This window comes from Macaca mulatta, chromosome 1 (genome assembly GCF_049350105.2).
Source record: "Macaca mulatta isolate MMU2019108-1 chromosome 1, T2T-MMU8v2.0, whole genome shotgun sequence".
Taxonomy (NCBI): Eukaryota; Metazoa; Chordata; class Mammalia; order Primates; family Cercopithecidae; genus Macaca; species Macaca mulatta.
The window spans coordinates 77886534-77903765 of record NC_133406.1 but is presented as its reverse complement, the minus strand read 5'-3'; the positions used below and the strand labels follow the sequence as shown (position 1 = coordinate 77903765).

General features: G+C 39.0%; 1 protein-coding gene across 1 annotated transcript in view; it reads right to left on the bottom strand.

The window, feature by feature from the left end:
- IARS2 (isoleucyl-tRNA synthetase 2, mitochondrial) overlaps window positions 1–17232 on the bottom strand; it is a 71922-nt gene that overhangs the window by 36794 nt on the left and 17896 nt on the right. The window contains exons 3-11 of the mRNA XM_015115924.3: window positions 11257–11416; window positions 9926–10074; window positions 9791–9840; window positions 9599–9708; window positions 9426–9516; window positions 8645–8760; window positions 6140–6309; window positions 5056–5146; window positions 1285–1436 (exon numbers count right to left, since the gene is read on the bottom strand). Of these exons, the coding sequence (XP_014971410.3) occupies window positions 1285–1436; window positions 5056–5146; window positions 6140–6309; window positions 8645–8760; window positions 9426–9516; window positions 9599–9708; window positions 9791–9840; window positions 9926–10074; window positions 11257–11416 (1089 nt within the window). The remainder of the gene's footprint in view (window positions 1–1284; window positions 1437–5055; window positions 5147–6139; window positions 6310–8644; window positions 8761–9425; window positions 9517–9598; window positions 9709–9790; window positions 9841–9925; window positions 10075–11256; window positions 11417–17232) is intronic.

Sequence of the window (17232 nt, the reverse complement as noted above, 5' to 3'; positions counted from 1 at the left end):
AAAAAAAAAAGAGTTTATCTTTCAAATATATGTGCTAAAATATTGCCGGGACAACATATAATATGGAAGAAATAATGCCTGGAGTTTGCTTCAAAAAAATCCAATTGTTAAAGGGTAAAAAGTGGGTGGTCGGAGGGGTGTAGATAAAAACAAAATTAACAAAAGTTGATTATTGTTGACACTGAGTGATGGGAATATGACAATACGTTATCCTATTCTCACTACTTCTGCAAAGAACAATTTTTAACTTTACAAAAAGTAAAAAAAAAATAAATAAACTTGGCTTAAATATATTGTGTCAGACTTAGACGTTCTACAACCAAAAATCGGTGCAGAGCTGCAATTTACAAATTTTAACATTGGCAAATAAGGAAGAAAAAAACAAAACGCACTATATGTTACAGTTGTCCACATTACACAAGTATAGAAAGTACAAACTGCTATAAAAAGCTTTGGCAAGGACCCCAGATTGCCAGGTCAATAAATGAACCAGCTAAATACAGTAGTATCTTTCAACTGTAAAGCAAAACACCTATATATTGAACCTGGTTAACACATGTATATTTAAGCTCTTTCATTAAATAGGATCAAGTTGTGAGAGATGTTTACACACACACACACACACACACACACACATATATATACATACGCCCACATAGAAAGATACATATTAAATGAAAGGGCTCAAATATATATTATTTAGAATACCAGTTATAAGTATTTGTAACCTCAAAGCAATAACTTTGTATATTTTTCATATTGTTAGTTTTTCTTTTTAATATGCTTTCTTTGTAACTAGAATAATAACTGTTTTAATTCATTGCAATTTCAATCTTAAGGAAGCAAAGCATTTAAAAAAGTTTTACTGACTGCTTATTATACATCAGACCATATTCTGGAAACTTGTATTTCCTTACTCCATGAGATAAGCATCATTATCACTTTATATAGATGAGGAAACAGAGGCTATCGCAGGTTAAACTAGGTAACACAGTTCTGCCAAATTCTATGCAACTTTGACTACACTGGGCAAGAAAGTCTATCTAGTAACTGTGTGATTTGGACAAATCACTTAACCTCTTTATGCCTCATTTCCCACACATGTATAATAAAAACATGGAAGTCCGAGGTCCTTCCAGATCTAAAATTCTACAATTTTATGAAACTAAACCATAATAGCAGCAATCCCTATAACTCCTGAAACCCTACGTCAACCTCACATGCATACCCTTTATACTGAGGGAATGATATGCCCAACCCCTTATAACAGGATGCTTTTTATACCTTGGCTGCAATCTTAATATCTGCAATGTTTATAAACCACTGCTTGCTGGCACGAATAACCACGGGTTTCTTGGTCCTCCAGTCATAGGGATAGCTGTGCACCAATTTTTCTTCTTTCAACAAATTCTTTGCAGTCTGAAGCATCTTTATAACTTAAAAAAAAAAAAAAAATTATATTACACATAAAAAGTACTGTGAAAATGCTAAATAAGCTCTAAACTTCCAGCAAGTACTAAATCTGCAGCAACAGGTGGCAATAGAGTAGTCAACCTGCCGGCCGCAGTGGCTCACATCTGTAATCCCAGCACTTTCGGAGGCCGAGGCAGGCAGATCACGAGGTCAGGAGTTCAAGACCTGCCTGACCAACATGGTGAAATCTCGTCTCTACTAAAAATACAAAAATTAGCCAGGCGTGGTGGCGTGTGCCTGTAATCCCAGCTACTCAGGAGACTAAGACAGGAGAATCGCCTGAACCTGGGAGGCGGAGGTTGCAGTGAGCCGAGATCGTGCCACGGCACTCCAGCCTGGGTGACAGAGCAAGACTCCATCTCAAAAAAAGAAAAGAGTAGTCACCTTGGTTGGGTGTGGTGGCTCACACCTGTAATCCCAACAATTTGGGAGGCAGAGACAAGAGGATCACTTGAGGTCAGGAGTTGAAGACCAGCCTGGCCTGCATGGTGAAACCCCATCTCTATTAAAAATACAAAAAAATTAGCAGGGTGTTATGGTGCACGCCTGTAATTCCAGCTACTTGGGAGGCTGAGGTTGGAGAATCATTTGAACCTACGAGGCAGAGGCTGCAGTGAACCAAGACTGCGCCACTGCACTCCAGTCTGGGCAACAAAGGAAGACCCTGTCTCACGAAAAAAAAATAAAAAATAAAAAAGAGTAGTCAACTTCCAGGTATCAAAGGCATGCTCTGGGATTCTCCTGGAAAAAAAAGCAGGGACTATAAAATATTAATCAGACTCCAAATTATGCCACTTTCACCTCTTTTCACGTCAAAGAGAAGATGAACAGATTATATCTAGAATTCTAGATTTGAAGTTTAGAGCCATAATCTTTCATACCATGAACCTTAAAATGGTCTCCAATAATCTGGAAGAAACCAGGTGCAGTGGGTTGAACTGTGTCCCCAAGATCTAACCCCCAGCACTAGTGAATGTGACCTTACTTGGAAATTAGGCCTCTGCAGATGTAATCAAGTTTAGATGAGGTCACACTGCATTAGGGAGCACTGGTGTTCTTAGAAGAGGACAGAAAGAAGATTATGTTTTTGCCACTGATTCAGCCATGTGAAACTCATCTAATTACCCTTTTCCGGGTATGAAGCTGCTGTCTCTAAAAGTGCCATCTCATTGTGCTTAGTATCAGTCAATGCTAGAGAAATTCTGAACAGCTTATGTACAAAACTTTTTAAAATTTTTGTATTATTTTGAAACTTTGCTTCTTTGGGTTTGTGGCACCCTGGCCACCCAATTTAACTGTGACAGCCATTTACAGTCTGTGGGCTGGCAGTTTTGTTTTTTGTTTTTTTGTTTTTTGAGATGGAGTCTCGCTCTATTGCCCAGGTTGGAGTACAATGGTGCGGTCTTGGCTCACTGCAACCTCTGCCTCCCGGGGTCAAGTGATTCTCCTGCCTCACCCTCCCGAGTAGCTGGGATTACAGGCACCTACCACCACACCTGGCTAATTTTTTGTATTTTTAGTAGAGACAGTGTTTCACCATGTTGGCAAGGCTGGTCTCGAACTCCTCTCCTGACCTCGTGATCTGTCCGCTTCAGCCTCCCAAAGCGCTGGGATTACAGGCCTGAGCCACCACTCCCGGCCGGGCTAGCAGTATGCTGATCTTTTAAAGTTTCTTTCTCTACCCAATCCCCACTTTCTGGTAAGGTTTCTGTAAAGTCTGTCAGGTGTACATCCTGCAGCTTACTAGCTTAAAACGTACTGTCCTTTGATGTAGTCTCTTTGGGGCCCATTGGGAGAAACAGAAATCAATAGTCCACCTGTTTTGATAATGAATATTGACAAGTGTCTTTTTGAAATAAAGAACCAGTCCCTCCAATGAAACAAAAAAGGGAGAAGAGAGAGGATTCACAGAGAGACATATAAGACCTAAAGAAGGTGGCCGGGTGTGGTGGCTCACACCTGTAATCCCAACACTTTGGGAGGCCTAGGCAGGTGGATCACTTGAGGCCAGGAGTTCAAGACCAGCCTGGCCAACATGGTGAAACTCTGTCTCTATTAAAAATAAAAAATAGGCTGGGCGCAGTGGCTCACGCCTGTAATCCCAGCACTTTGGGAGGCTGAGGCAGGTGGCTCACGAGGTCAGGAGATCGAGACCATCCTGGCTAACACGGTGAAATCCCCTCTCTACTAAAAACACAAAAAATTAGCCAGGCGTGGTGGCGGGCACCTGTAGTCCCAGCTACTCGGGAGGCTGAGGCAGGAGAATGGCATGAACCCAGGAGGCGGAGCTTGCAGTGAGCCAAAATCATGCCACTGCACTCCAGCCTGGGCGACAGAGCAAGACTCAGTCTCAAAAAAATAAAATAAAATAAAATTATGGCCTGACATGGTGGGGGCTCACGCCTGTAACCCCAGCACTCTGGGAGGCCAAGGCAGGCAGATCACCTGAGGTCAGGAGTTCAAGACCAGCTTGGCCAACATGGTGAAACCCCATCTCTACCAAAAATACAAAAATTAGCCAGGAGTGGTGGTGTGTGTCGGTAATCCCAGCTACTTGGGCGGGTGAGGCAAGAGAATTGCTTGAACCCAGGTGGCAGAGGTTGCAGTGAGCTGAGATTGCACCACTGCACTACAGCCTGGGCAACAGAATGCGACTGTGTCTCAAAAAAAAAAAAATTAACTGGGTGTGGTGGCGTGTGCCTGTAATCCCATCTGCTCGGGAGGCTAAGGCACGAGAATCACTTGAACCCAGGACACAGAGGTGGCAGTGAGCTGAGAGCACGCCACCTTGGGTGAGGAAGTAAGACTCTGTCTTGAAAAAACAAGTAAGATCTAAAGAAGGTCATGTGACAAGAGAGGCAGAGAGTGGAGTAATGCAGTTATAAACCAAGGAATGCCAAGGATTTCCAGGAGCCACCAAAAGTTAGAAAGAGGCAAGTAAGGATTCTCCCATAGAACCTTCAGGAAAACATGGTCCTGCCAATACCATGAGTTTAGACTTCTAGCTCCCAGCACTTGAGAGAATAAATTTCTGTTGTTTTAAACCACCAAGTTTACAGTGACTTTTTACAGTAGCCCTAGAAAAGTAATATATCAGGTCTAATTAGTCTTAGTCTTAGGGTGGGCAAAGAAAGGTTTTCATAGCACCTGGTCTCTGAATCTGTAAAGAAAGACAGAAAGACAATTCAAGGCTGGAGGATTCCCAAGATTCTAACACATAAACCATGCCATATAGGTCAGTTATTTAGAAGGGTTAAAAAGTGAGTGGGGAATGTGTAATTTACAGTCAACATCCAGCCCTGATCTTGATTTTATCCTTCCACAAAAGTAATACTACTGATTATTATCTCCATAGCCCTAAAATAACTTCACTCCCTGTTGACTGCCCTGACTTGCTTAAATAAAGCCGCTTCAAAGCAAAAGATGAAAAAGTCGCAAACTCCATTTTAAAACATGTGGCAAAACAAGACATAATTTATTCTTTTGTTTCTGTTAAAGTATAAGAAGGGAAAACAGGTAGTAAAGGTTACTGCTAGCTACTTTTCAGAAAATATGTATGATATCAACAGATATGATGCTCACCCACATCAGTTCCCTCTTCAAGGACAGCCTTGTTTTGAAGTTCAGGACCTGCAACATCTGTGAAAACTCCATCTTCATCCACTAAGCAATCCTATAAAGTATCATTTTGAACAATTAAAATATCAAGACATTTTCTCTTATGACAATATCTGGCAAAACAATAGATATAAAACATCTCAGTATAGCCTAGTCTTTTTCTACATTGAAACTCTAGGTACTTGGCCAGGCGTGGTGCTCAGGCCTGTAATCCCAGCACTTTGGAAGGTCGAGGTGGGTGGATTGCTTGAGGTCAAGAGATCGAGACAATCCTGACCAACATGGTGAAACCCCATTTCCACTAAAAATACAAAAATTAGCCAGGCGTGGTGGTGTGCACCTGTAGTCCCAGCTACTCGGGAGGCTGAGGCAGGAGAATCACTTGAACCCTGGAGGTAGAAGTTGCAGTGAGCCAAGATCATACCACTGCACTCCAGCTTGGGCGACAGAGCAAGACTCCATCTCAAAAAAAAAAACAAAAAAGAAAAAGAAATAGGAATTTGTGAATTTTATACATTTAAATCACCAAAGCCATAATGTGTTATTGAAGCATATACATAAAACTTTAATAATAAAAGTAATGAAATATATTAAAACATCTTTGAGTGGTCTCTATTGTTTCCAAATCTATGCCTATGTACACAGTTGCTCCCGTTCAGACTCACCTTTTAACTAAATGGAAATACTTGCTCAGTAACTGAAGTATGTAAAGTAAATGGAGAGAGGACTGTTTATCTAAAACAAACAAACAGGCTTTTTCAGGGAGTAAAAGTAATCTGTCTATGTGACTTAATACTAGAATGAAAGTATTTTAAAAGTGCCCCATGATATATATTCTTCAATTCTAATGTGATAATTTTCTCCTAATTCTGGTAAATCTTTTTCAATTAGTATGAATTAATGAAACTTTAGAGTACTACACAAAGCTAAGCATTTCACAATTATGATGAAAAAAGTCATCATTTAAAAAAAATAAAGATGTTGGTTAGAAGTTATCATTTCCTTTTATTAAGATGAATAATTAAAAATGAAAAAAGAGGAACAGTACCATGGGCAGGTTGTGCTGAGACGCTACACCGTAATCTTCCATACCATGAGCTGGGGCTGTGTGAACCAATCCTGTTCCTTTTGCCATGGTCACATGATTTGCAGGTAAAAGAGGAGAGGCTTTATCAGGAATTAACGGATGACTACAAGTACCATTTTCCAAATCTACACCTGTAGGGAAAGAAAACCATTATTAAGAATCATTTTATACGGCAAGTCTATATCCTTAAGCTTAGCAATAGAATATCAGGTTAAATGTACCGAATCTAGAACAATACTGGCTAGGCTTAAAGTCCAGCTTCCCTTTTAACTTGTTCTGTGACCTTCTGGAATCTACAAAATTGAGATAATTATGGTTCCCACCTCAGAGGGTTGCTGTGAGAATAAACAGAGTTAATGTAGTTTAAGTGTTTTGATACTTACTCTATCTACCACTTAATACTCTCCCTCACCACCCTCCCAAAAAGATCTCTAAGTAATTAATAAGAAATAATTCATTTTTTTCTGGAAATAAAACCTACCCCATACAAATCACTTCATTTTTAGCTCTTCAACATTCCTATTACTTTAATAAGTAGTAAGCTACGTGACACCAGCTTATTTTGACAAGGATAAGAAATATACATACTCCTCCACAATATGGTTACTCAAAGAGCAACTCAATAATTATCTGATAATAAGAATTTGAAACAATTATGCTATCTAGACAAAAGATCTTTAAATTTGACTTGAACATTTTCAAAAATCTTGTGATTTTTAGTTTCTATGATAACGTATAACTTGACAATGAAGTCTTTAATATCCTCTGCATTCATAAAAGGGCAGGGGGCTGGGTGCAGTAGCTCATGTCTGTAATTGCAACACTTCGGGAGGCTGAGGTGGGAAGATTGCTTGAGGCCAGCAGTTTGAAACAAGGCTGGGCAACACAGTGAGAGAGGGTGTGAAGTAAATTATTATTTTGGTTTGTATTTTTATTATCCTATTGCACCAAAGAGGACCAAATGGTCTTAAAAATTCTTAAGCTCCTTTCCTGCCTGACATAAAAATCTTTTTATTTTTGTTAAGGCTGTTTTTAAACTTCGCATTGGCTTGTATCTGAACTGATTAATTTAGAGGGCTTTCCTATTTAGCTGGGGGGTCTTTCTAGGCAGCTTTTGTATCTTTATTAATGTGATTGATTTTTTGAGCAAGAAATTAAAAGATATGTCATACCTAAGGATCAAAGATAATTTTAGGCTAGGCACGGTGGCTCACGTCCATAATCCTAGCACTTTGGGAGGCAGAGGCAGGAGGAACACTTGAGCTCAGGAGTTCAAGACCTGCCTGGGCAACATAGTGAGACCTCATCTCTTTAAAAAAATAAAATAAAATAAAATTTTAGTCCAGGCACAGTGGCTCATGCCCATAATCCCAGCACTTTCGAAGACCAAGGCAGGAGGATCACTTGAGGCCAGGAGTTCAAGACCAGCCTGGGCAATGTAGCAAGACCTCATCTCTACCAAAAAAAAAATTAAAAATTAGCCCAGCATGGTGGCATGTACTTGTAGTCCCAGCTACTCAAGAGGCTGAGGAGGGAAGATCACTTGAGCCTAGGACCCAGAGGCTGTAGTGAGCCAAGATGGCACCACTGCACTCCAGCCTGGGCAACAGAGCAACACCACATCTCAAAACAAAACAAAACAAAAACAACAACAAAAAGATAATTTTAAACTTCCCTAGACTTCCATAATTATATTTCAAAAGCAGTCACTACCTCAAAAGTCCTAAATTATAGCTCACCAAGAATTATTTTTGGCTAGGCAGAGTGGCTCACGCCTTTAATCCCAGCACTTTGGCAGGCCAAGGCAGGCAGATCACCAGAGTCCAGGAATTTCAGGCCAGCCTGGGCTACACAACAAGAATTCATCTCTGTAAAATATTTTTTCAAAATTAGCCAAGTGTGGTGGCATGTGCCTATAGTCCCAGCTACTTGGATGGTCAGGGCGGGAAGATTCCTTGAGCCTGGGAGTTTGAGGCTGCAATGAGATGACTGGGCCACTGCATTCCACCTTGGGCAACAGCCTGAGACCCTGTCTCTTTAAAAAATAAAATAAAATAAAATTCCTTTGACAGAAGAACTGCTTTCCGAATAATTTTCAGAATGTATTCAATTCTTTATTAAAATTACATATCAAAAAATAAGCACATTCATTTCCTTTCTTGCTACTTTTATTAAAACAGATAAAAACAATTTTAAAAATTAATTTTGCATAAAATTTTACAAAGCAACTATTGGATACTGCCAGAAACTTGTTTTATCTGTTGTACATTTATCAATATTCATATTTTTCTGTACTCCTATCATGCATAATGTATATTCTCCTTTAGTGTAATCAATGTAAAATGTATTCTAGAAAGGTAGAGGCCTTATCTGTTTCAATTCACAACAGGCAGTTCAGCAAAGCAGTAAATTCAAGTCAGCCCAATACTTTGATGACTATGTTGTCAGATATCTAAAAATCTTCACCTGAAAATGTTGAAATAGTCTCAAATGCTGTTTCCAAAGTAGAAGCAACAGTTTCTACTTTATCTGCAGCCAGTACGTAGAGGTCTCCAGACTTAGAACATTTCACAACAGCATACCTAACATAAAATTTTAGGAGAGAATTAATACTAATGAAACAAGAAAAGCCACAGATATCATTTTAATTTTTAAATATCATTTTAGAAAAAACTAACTTCAGGCCGGGCACAGTGGCTCACGCCTATAATCCCAGCACTTTGGGAGGCTGAGGCGGGCAGATCACCTGAGGCTGGGAGTTTGCGACCAGCCTCACCAACATAGAGAAACCTCGTCTCTACTAAAAATACAAAATTAGCGGGGCGTGGTGGTGCATGCCTGTAATCCCATAATCCCAGGTACTCGGGAGGCTGAGGCAGGAGAATTGCTTGAACCCGGGAGGCAGAGGTTGTGGTAAGCCAAGATCACGCCATTGCACTCCAGTTTGGGCAACAAAAGGCGAAACCCGGTCTCAAAAAACAAAAAAGGAAAAAGAAAAAACTGACTTCAAGATCAAACTGTACTATTTTCAAAACACTTCGTAACTTATACTTCTACTTCATTTTCTCAAAAAGCCAGATAAGGTCTTCAAAAGGATCACCTAAAGGTTAAAATCTATATGAACCTAATAACTAAGTTGTAATTCATTAAATTTTAAAATAATAAAGAGGATAAAATAAATTCAAAATAATGTTAATGATGGAATAGATTCTATCTGTGTATTAAAAAAATGCAATAATATACCCACTTTGATTCAGGCATATAGCAAACAGCTTCATTGGCTGGAATCGTCCAAGGTTGTGTGGTCCAGACCAAAAAACTAACAGGAGATGAACCATCTGTGAAGATAAAATTGTAAATATGTTAGCAAATGGGATAATTCTATAACTTTAGTACACTCAAGCTATGAATAAATCTTACCTATAAGAGATGCCAATTTAGGAGAAGGTTTCAAGAGAGGAAATTTTACATATATTGAACGACTGACATGCTCAGGATTATACTCAAGTTCTGCTTCAGCCAATGCAGTCCTAAGGTTTAAAAACATTAAACATAAATATTTCGAAGCCTCACAAATTTCTCCCTTTCAATTACCAAAAAATGCATATATACCTAGATGAGGGAGACCAAAACACAGGTTTGTAAGATCGATAAACCAAGCCCTATAAACGACAAAAATATGAAGTTAAAGGTAGAATTTTGTAACACATACTTCAACCTACTCAAAGAGAAAAAATACTTCTTTACCTTATCATACATTTGGTAAAAAGTTCTCAACTGTTTGGCTTCATACTTTCCATCAAATGTATAGTAGCAATTATTCCAATCTGCCATTATTCCCCAACGAATAAATGCTGATTTCTGTTTCTCAATGGCTGCTTTAGCAAATGATCTAGCTAAAAAAAAAAAAAACACACACACACAGAAAAAAAGCTTTTAAAAACCAACGAATTTGAATTCTTAAACATGGTTTAGCATGTATCTCTCTAAATGCAAATGCTGTAGACAGTTTAGAATATAAAAAAAATTTTTTTGAGATGGAGTCTCACTCTGTTGCCCAGGCTGGAGTGCAGTGGTGCGATCTCAGCTCACTGCAACCTCTGCCACCCAGGTTCAAGCAATTCTCGTGCCTCAGCCTCCCTAGTAGCTGGGACTACAGGCGTGCATCACCACGCCTGGCTAATTATTTGGTATTTTTAGTAGAGACGGGGTTTTGCCATGTTGGCCAGGATGGTCTCAAACTCCTGACCTCAGGTGATCCACCTGCTTCAGCCTCCCAAAGTGCTAGGATTACAGGCATGAGCCACTGCACCCAGCCTATAAAATTTTTTAATAGAAAAATACTTTGAAGGTCAACAGTGTTCAGAAGATACCTACAACAAATTCTAAAATTAACTGAAATTGCAAAAGTTAAAATTTTATTACTGTCTTCTGTATTTTCCAGACTTTATACAATCACTTCACTGGAAAAAATAAACTGGAAAAATTATTCCTTATTGTTTCTTAATTTAAGAAAAGGTCAGATAATAATTATCATTTCATTATACACAAAAAATTAATCAGAATATCAAATGTAAGCCAATGATAATAGGTTTCACAAGGAAGTAAAAAAATCTTCACAGTTATATCCAAATGTACAATAGTACAACATATAAGAAAAGGAGAGTCCTCCCTGGCCCAGTCGACTGAAGAAAAAGGATCAAATAAGAGATTAATGTAAAATATATGTATTTTAGAACTTAATTGTGGCTTAACACCTGAAATAAGTCAACAAGCCCCTTTGAGGAAAGTAAAAAAAAGAATATACCAAAAAATAATTTTATAAAATATGAACAATAAGAAACTGAGAATGCAATTAGAAATGCTCACAAAGTCTTTCCTTCAATATCCAAACATAAGTTCTTACAAAAATCCATGAAATAAAATCTGAATTTTCTGTGACAGAAAGGCATTTCCAATAGATCTCATTATAACCAAACCAAACAAAAACAAAAGGTTCCTTTGGTAAAACTCTGACTTTTCCAAGGACCCTAAGTGTTTACAAATACCAGTTTAAAACAGAAACAGAGATCATATACCTTTCTCTCTAATTTCCATAGCTGAAAGATTCTGAGCTTCTCTACCAAGTTCTGATAATACTTTTATTTCAATGGGCAACCCATGACAATCCCAGCCGGGCACAAAATGTACTTTGGAGCCACTCATCATATGGAATCGATTGGCTATGTCTTTCAAAATCTGCAAAGATAAAATGATAATTATCATTCATACATAAAACATTTGGCCTACAATTTATGTTCTTTTTTTACACTTAATACCATTTTTAAAACTGCAATGAGAAAGGAAATGTACAAATTAACTCATAAAAAAACTATTAACACAAATAGTCTAATATTATTTATATTGAGCAAATAAATATCATCAGACCATCACAGAACTTATAGTGTACTCAGAGAATGGAATATTGTGGTTAACTCTGTCACTGACAAAACCCTTACTAAAATAGTAGACCTCTTCATTAGGTATAGTTCTAGAACTAATTTACCTTTTTAAGTTCATTTTAGATACTAGAGGGCAGCAGAGCCTTTTAAAAAATGTATTACCATAGTAGAATGGGGGAATCAAAGGCAAAGGATAGATTTGCCTCCAAGCTCAATTTCCTTCTTCCCAAAAGGAAATAGTGCTCTGACCACTAGCCCAGTAGTCCAGAAAACAATTTCCTCCTGTCCATATCTATCAAAAGTAGAAAAGATATTACATTCTCCTCCCATCCCTTCCCCCCTTTAAAAACTCTAATTTCAAACTGTTTACTAATGAACAGGAAGGAGACTTGTCATCTGAGTGGTTGTCATATTAAAAAAAAAAAAAAATTTCATCTAGTTATACATACTTAAGATTGGTACACTTTACTCTGGGTATATTATTTAAATCAATCATCATATAAATAACCTCCTTTCTACTTACCTCTTTGGAAATGGTTTACTTATTTTTTTGTCTCTTCCCTGTAAAACATAAACTCCATGAAATCAGAGAGCCCATCTGTCTTCTTCACCTGTGAATTCCAGCCTTTTGAATGGTTTCCGGCACTAGTCTATATTTATCAAATACATGAATACATGGATGCATATATGCTCTAAACGATGGTATCTTATACAGTAGCCACTGGCCACATGTGATTTTTGGTGCTAGTCCGAACTCAGATGTGATGTAAATTATGAAATATATACCTGATTTCAAACATGTGTTACAAAAATGTGATATATCTCAAAAATTTTCTACATTGACTGTATGTTGAAATGATACTTTAGATATCTTGAGTTAAATATAATATTAAAATTAATTTTGCTTGTTTCTTTTCATTATTTTCTGGGGCCACTAGAAAAATTTTAACTTACCTATGTGGCACAAATTTGTAGCTTGCATTATATTTCTTTCTTTTATTTTTTCTTTTTTGAAACAGAGTCTCGCTCTGTCACCCAGGCTGGAGTACGGTGGTGCAATCTCAGCTCACTGCAACCTCTGCCTCCCAGGTTCAAGTGATTCTCCTGCCTCAGCTTCCTGAGTAGCTGGATTACAGGCGCGCACCACCAAGCCCAGCTAATTTTTTTGTATTTTTAGTAGAGAGGGAGGTTTCACCATGTTGGCCAGGCTGGTCTTGAACTCCTGACCTGATGATCTGCCCGCCTCAGCCTCCCAAAGTGCTGGGATTACAGGTGTGACCCACTGCACCCAGCCGCTTGCATCGTATTTCTACTGAATAGTGTTGCTCTCAGTCATATGAACAGGATGAAATCAATCACTTGAACTAATAATTAATAGTGTACCTAATAAGGATTCTAAAATGTAATAATAAAATATAATATATGAAGCCTCTAGTGAAAAGAATAGTAGCAATATAATAGGAATATTTTACTAACTCCTCAGTATCACCACCATCCTCCTTCTCCCCAGAAAAAGTTCCTCCATACTTAAGAGTCACTTATCTCTGTTCCTTTCATTTTTCTAATATTCATATATTGCTTTGTTTGACAGAAAAATATCTGAATGCCTACTATATGTCAAGAATATGGTACCTAGAATATGGTAGTAAACAAAAAAATATATATATTCTGTGTTCTCATGGAGGAACACAGAATATATACCAACATATCACACGCTATGGAGAAAAAAGCAAATTACAGGGTTAGAAAATGACATTTAGTGGCTGAGGGTGGTACCATTTTAGAGGGAAGTCAGGAAAGCCTGACGAGATGACATTAGAACAGAACCTGAAAGAAATGAGAAGGTGATCCATGTGAATATTCTGGTGATGCATTCTAGGAAGAGGAAAAAGCAAGCAAGACTATAATTAGCATGTGTGAGGAAGGACAAGAATTGGTCCCCTCCTAGTTCCAAAGTGTCCATGCTCTTAGTTAAGGCTTCAAGAAGCCATCTCTTTACATGAGAGAGAGTTTTGTAAGATGCCACTGTTTTGGCCGGGCATGGTGGCTCACGCCTGTAATCCCAGCACTTTGGGAGGCTCAGGCAGGCGGATCACGAAGTCAGGAGATTGAGACCATCCTGGCTAACACGGTAAATCCCCATCTCCACTAAAAATACAAAAAATTAGCCGGGTGTGGTGGCGGGCGCCTGTAGTACCAGCTACTCAGGAGGCTGAGGCAGGAGAATGGCGTAACCCGGGAGGCGGAGCTTGCAGTGAGCTGAGATCGCCCCACTGCACTCATGCCTGGGCGACAGAGCGAGACTCTGTCTCAAAGGAAAAAAAAAAAAAAGATGCCAATTATTCCTTTGCCCTCAATCCACATGGAGCTGGCTCCCTCTGCTCCAGCTCCAAGAGTAAAACACGTGATTCATTGTAGCCATTAACATATTCTATCCCCAAGTCTGCAATGACTGATTCAGAGATAGATGTGTGACCCAAATCAGGCCAATGAGATTCAATTCCAGGACTTTTATAAGAATTGTTGGGGGCTGGGTGCACGACTGTAATCCCAGCACTTTGGGAGGCCAAGGCGGGTGGATCACGAGGTCAGGAGCTGGAGACCATCCCAGCTAACACGGTGAAAACCCATCTCTACTAAAAATACAAAAAATTAGCCGGGCATGGTGGCGGGCACCTGTAGTCCCAGCTACTTGGGAGGCTGAGGCAGGAGAATGGCATGAATCTGGGAGGCGGAGCTTGCAGTGCGTCAAGATTGCGCCACTGCACTCCAGCCTGGGCGACTAAGCGAGACTCTGTCTCAAAACAAAAAACAAAAAACAAACCAAAAAAAACTGTTGGGAAAGAGAAGGTAGAATAATGTAAGCCTGAAACTGCTGGGAAATGTGCTGGGGGTCTGGGGCAGGGCGGTCACCAAAAGTAGAAAGCCTACCAAAGAGTGAAAGACAGAGAGAAACCAATTCTTAATTTCATGTGAGTTCCAGATCCAGTCATGCAGGTGGCTAAAACTATCTGGACTCTACAGTTAAAATAGCCAGTAAATTCTCTCTCTCTTTTTGCTTAATCCAGTTAGAGTTGGCTCTTCTACTCCTTGCAAAAAGGTTTGAAATACTAAAGAGTTTTATTCTGTATTTATATCACAAAACATGATCTTACTGTGTATATTTAAAACAATAGCTGACCAGGCGCGGTGGCTTATACCTGTAATGCCAGCACTGTGGGAGGTCGAGGCGGGCAGATCATGAGGTCAGGAGTTCAAGACCAGCCTGGCTAACATGATGAAACCCTGTCTCTACTAAAAACACAAAAATTAGCCAGGCGTGGTAGTGCGCGCCTGTAATCCCAGCTTCTCAGGAGGGTGAGGCAGGAGAATCGCTTGAACCCAGGAGGTGGAGGTTGCAGTAAGCTGAGATTGTGCCACCACCACACTCCAGTCTGGGCGACAGAGCGAAACTCCATCTCAAAAAAAAAAAAAGAAAAGATAATTATTTTTCTCAAATTAATGTCTTTACTCTTTGAATACATGCAGCAGAAAGTTCCAGAAGCAAAATGGATAAGAGAAATGAGGAGCCTTACATAATTTAAATAGAGGTAAAGACACAACAGCAATAATTTTAAAGCAAAGATAGTATCTGCTGAAGCTTCTAAGTGGTAAATAGTAAGAGTATATTGGACTAGACAAGAGTAAGCCAGACTAATCTATTTAGTTTTATTCATCGGCACCAGAACTAGACTGCTTCAATACTGTAGTATATTCCTCTCTGGTACAGCAAGTCATTCTTCATCTTTCTCTAAATTTTCTTAAATATTCAAACCCATTTACTTTCCAGATGTACGTTTTAGCTATTAAGCTCATTTTTTGTTTGTATTTATATTTGTTGTTTGTGATTACAAGAGTAATACAGCTTCCTTGTTTCAAAAAATGTCAAGCCTGGCACAGGAGCATGCACCTGTAGTCCCAGCTACTCAGGAGGCTGGGGCAGAAAGACTGTTGAGCCCAGGGTTTGAGGCTAGCCTGGGCAAGATAGTGAGATTCTGTGAAAAAAAAAAAAGAAAAAAGAAAAAAAAAATTCAAGTGTTATAAAAATAATCAATATTGGCTGGGCACAGTGGCTCATGCCTGTAATCCCAGCACTTTGGGAGGCCAAGGTATGCGGATCACAAGGTCAGGAGTTCGAGACCAGCCTGGCCAACATGGTGCAACCCTATCTCTACTAAAAATACAAAAAAATTAGCTGGGCGTGGTGGCGGGCACCTGTAATTGCAGCTACTTGGGAGGCTGAGGCAGAAGAATCGCTTGAATCCGGGAGGCGGAGGTTGCAGTACGCCAAGATTGTACCATTGCACTCCAGTCCAGGCAACAGTGTAAGACTCCATCCCAAAAATAAATAAATAAAATAAAATAATAACAATAATAAATATTGACTGGGTGCAGTGGCTCATGCCTGTAATCACAGCACTTTGGGAGGTCGAGGTGGGTGGATCACCTGAGGTCAGGAGTTCGAGACCAGCCTGGCCAACAAGGTGAAACCCCATCTCTACTGAAAATATAAAAATTAGCTGGGTGTGGTGGTGGGCACCTGTAATCCCAGCTACTCAGGAGGCTGAGGCATGAGAATCGCTTGAACCCAGAAGCCGGAGGTTGCAGTGAGCCAAGATCACGCCACTGCACTCCAGCTTGGGGGATAGAGTGAGACTCTGTCTCCAAAAAAATAATAATAATAATTAAGTTTTTAAAATTTTTATAAAAGTAGATGCTAATATAATACAGTTTTAAAACGTATTTTTCTACTCTCATTTAATACATGTTTTATGTCAGTGCATGTAGATCTACCTCATTCCTTTTAAGATTATATAGTACTTCATTACCAAGCTGTATTTAAGCCCCACTGTAGCCATCCAAAATGAGCTACTACTGTAATTCAAGATTAAAACAGGTTAGTTAACATTTCTTTTACCTAAAGCGCAGCCACTTTTTCTAACAAAATTTCCAAAATTTCAACTAGCCAAAGCATCAAAAGAATAGAGTTCAATTATCAGAACAAAGATAGCCCTAAAATGTATCTAATATGTATGACTACAAAAGGCTCAGAGAACCATAGCAATGGAATAGTGCTGAAAGAACACATTTGCTGTTTGGAAAAAAAAATCAATTTAGATACTCAACTTATGACATCAACCCCAAAAAAGTCCAAATAAAGAATTAGACATTTATCATCATAAATCAATGCGAAAATCAAAGCACACAGAAATCACAGATAGGCAAATTAAAACATTTAAATATTACATTGGCCTGTCAAATTAGCAATATATACTCAAGTTAGCAATAATGTTCAATGTTAGTTGTATATAATAAGGTAAGTCTCTCAAGTTTGGTTGTAGTATTAAAAGTGATATAACCTACAATAATAATAAATAAATTAAAAAAAAAAAAAAAAGTGATATAACCAGCCAGGCACAGTGACTCATGCCTGTAATTCCAGCACTTTGGAAGGCCGAGGTGGGTGGATCACAAGGTCAAGAGATTGAGATCATCCTGGCCAACATGGTGAAACCCCATCTCTATTAACAATACAAAAATTAGCCGGGCGTGATGGCTTGCGCCTGTAGTCCC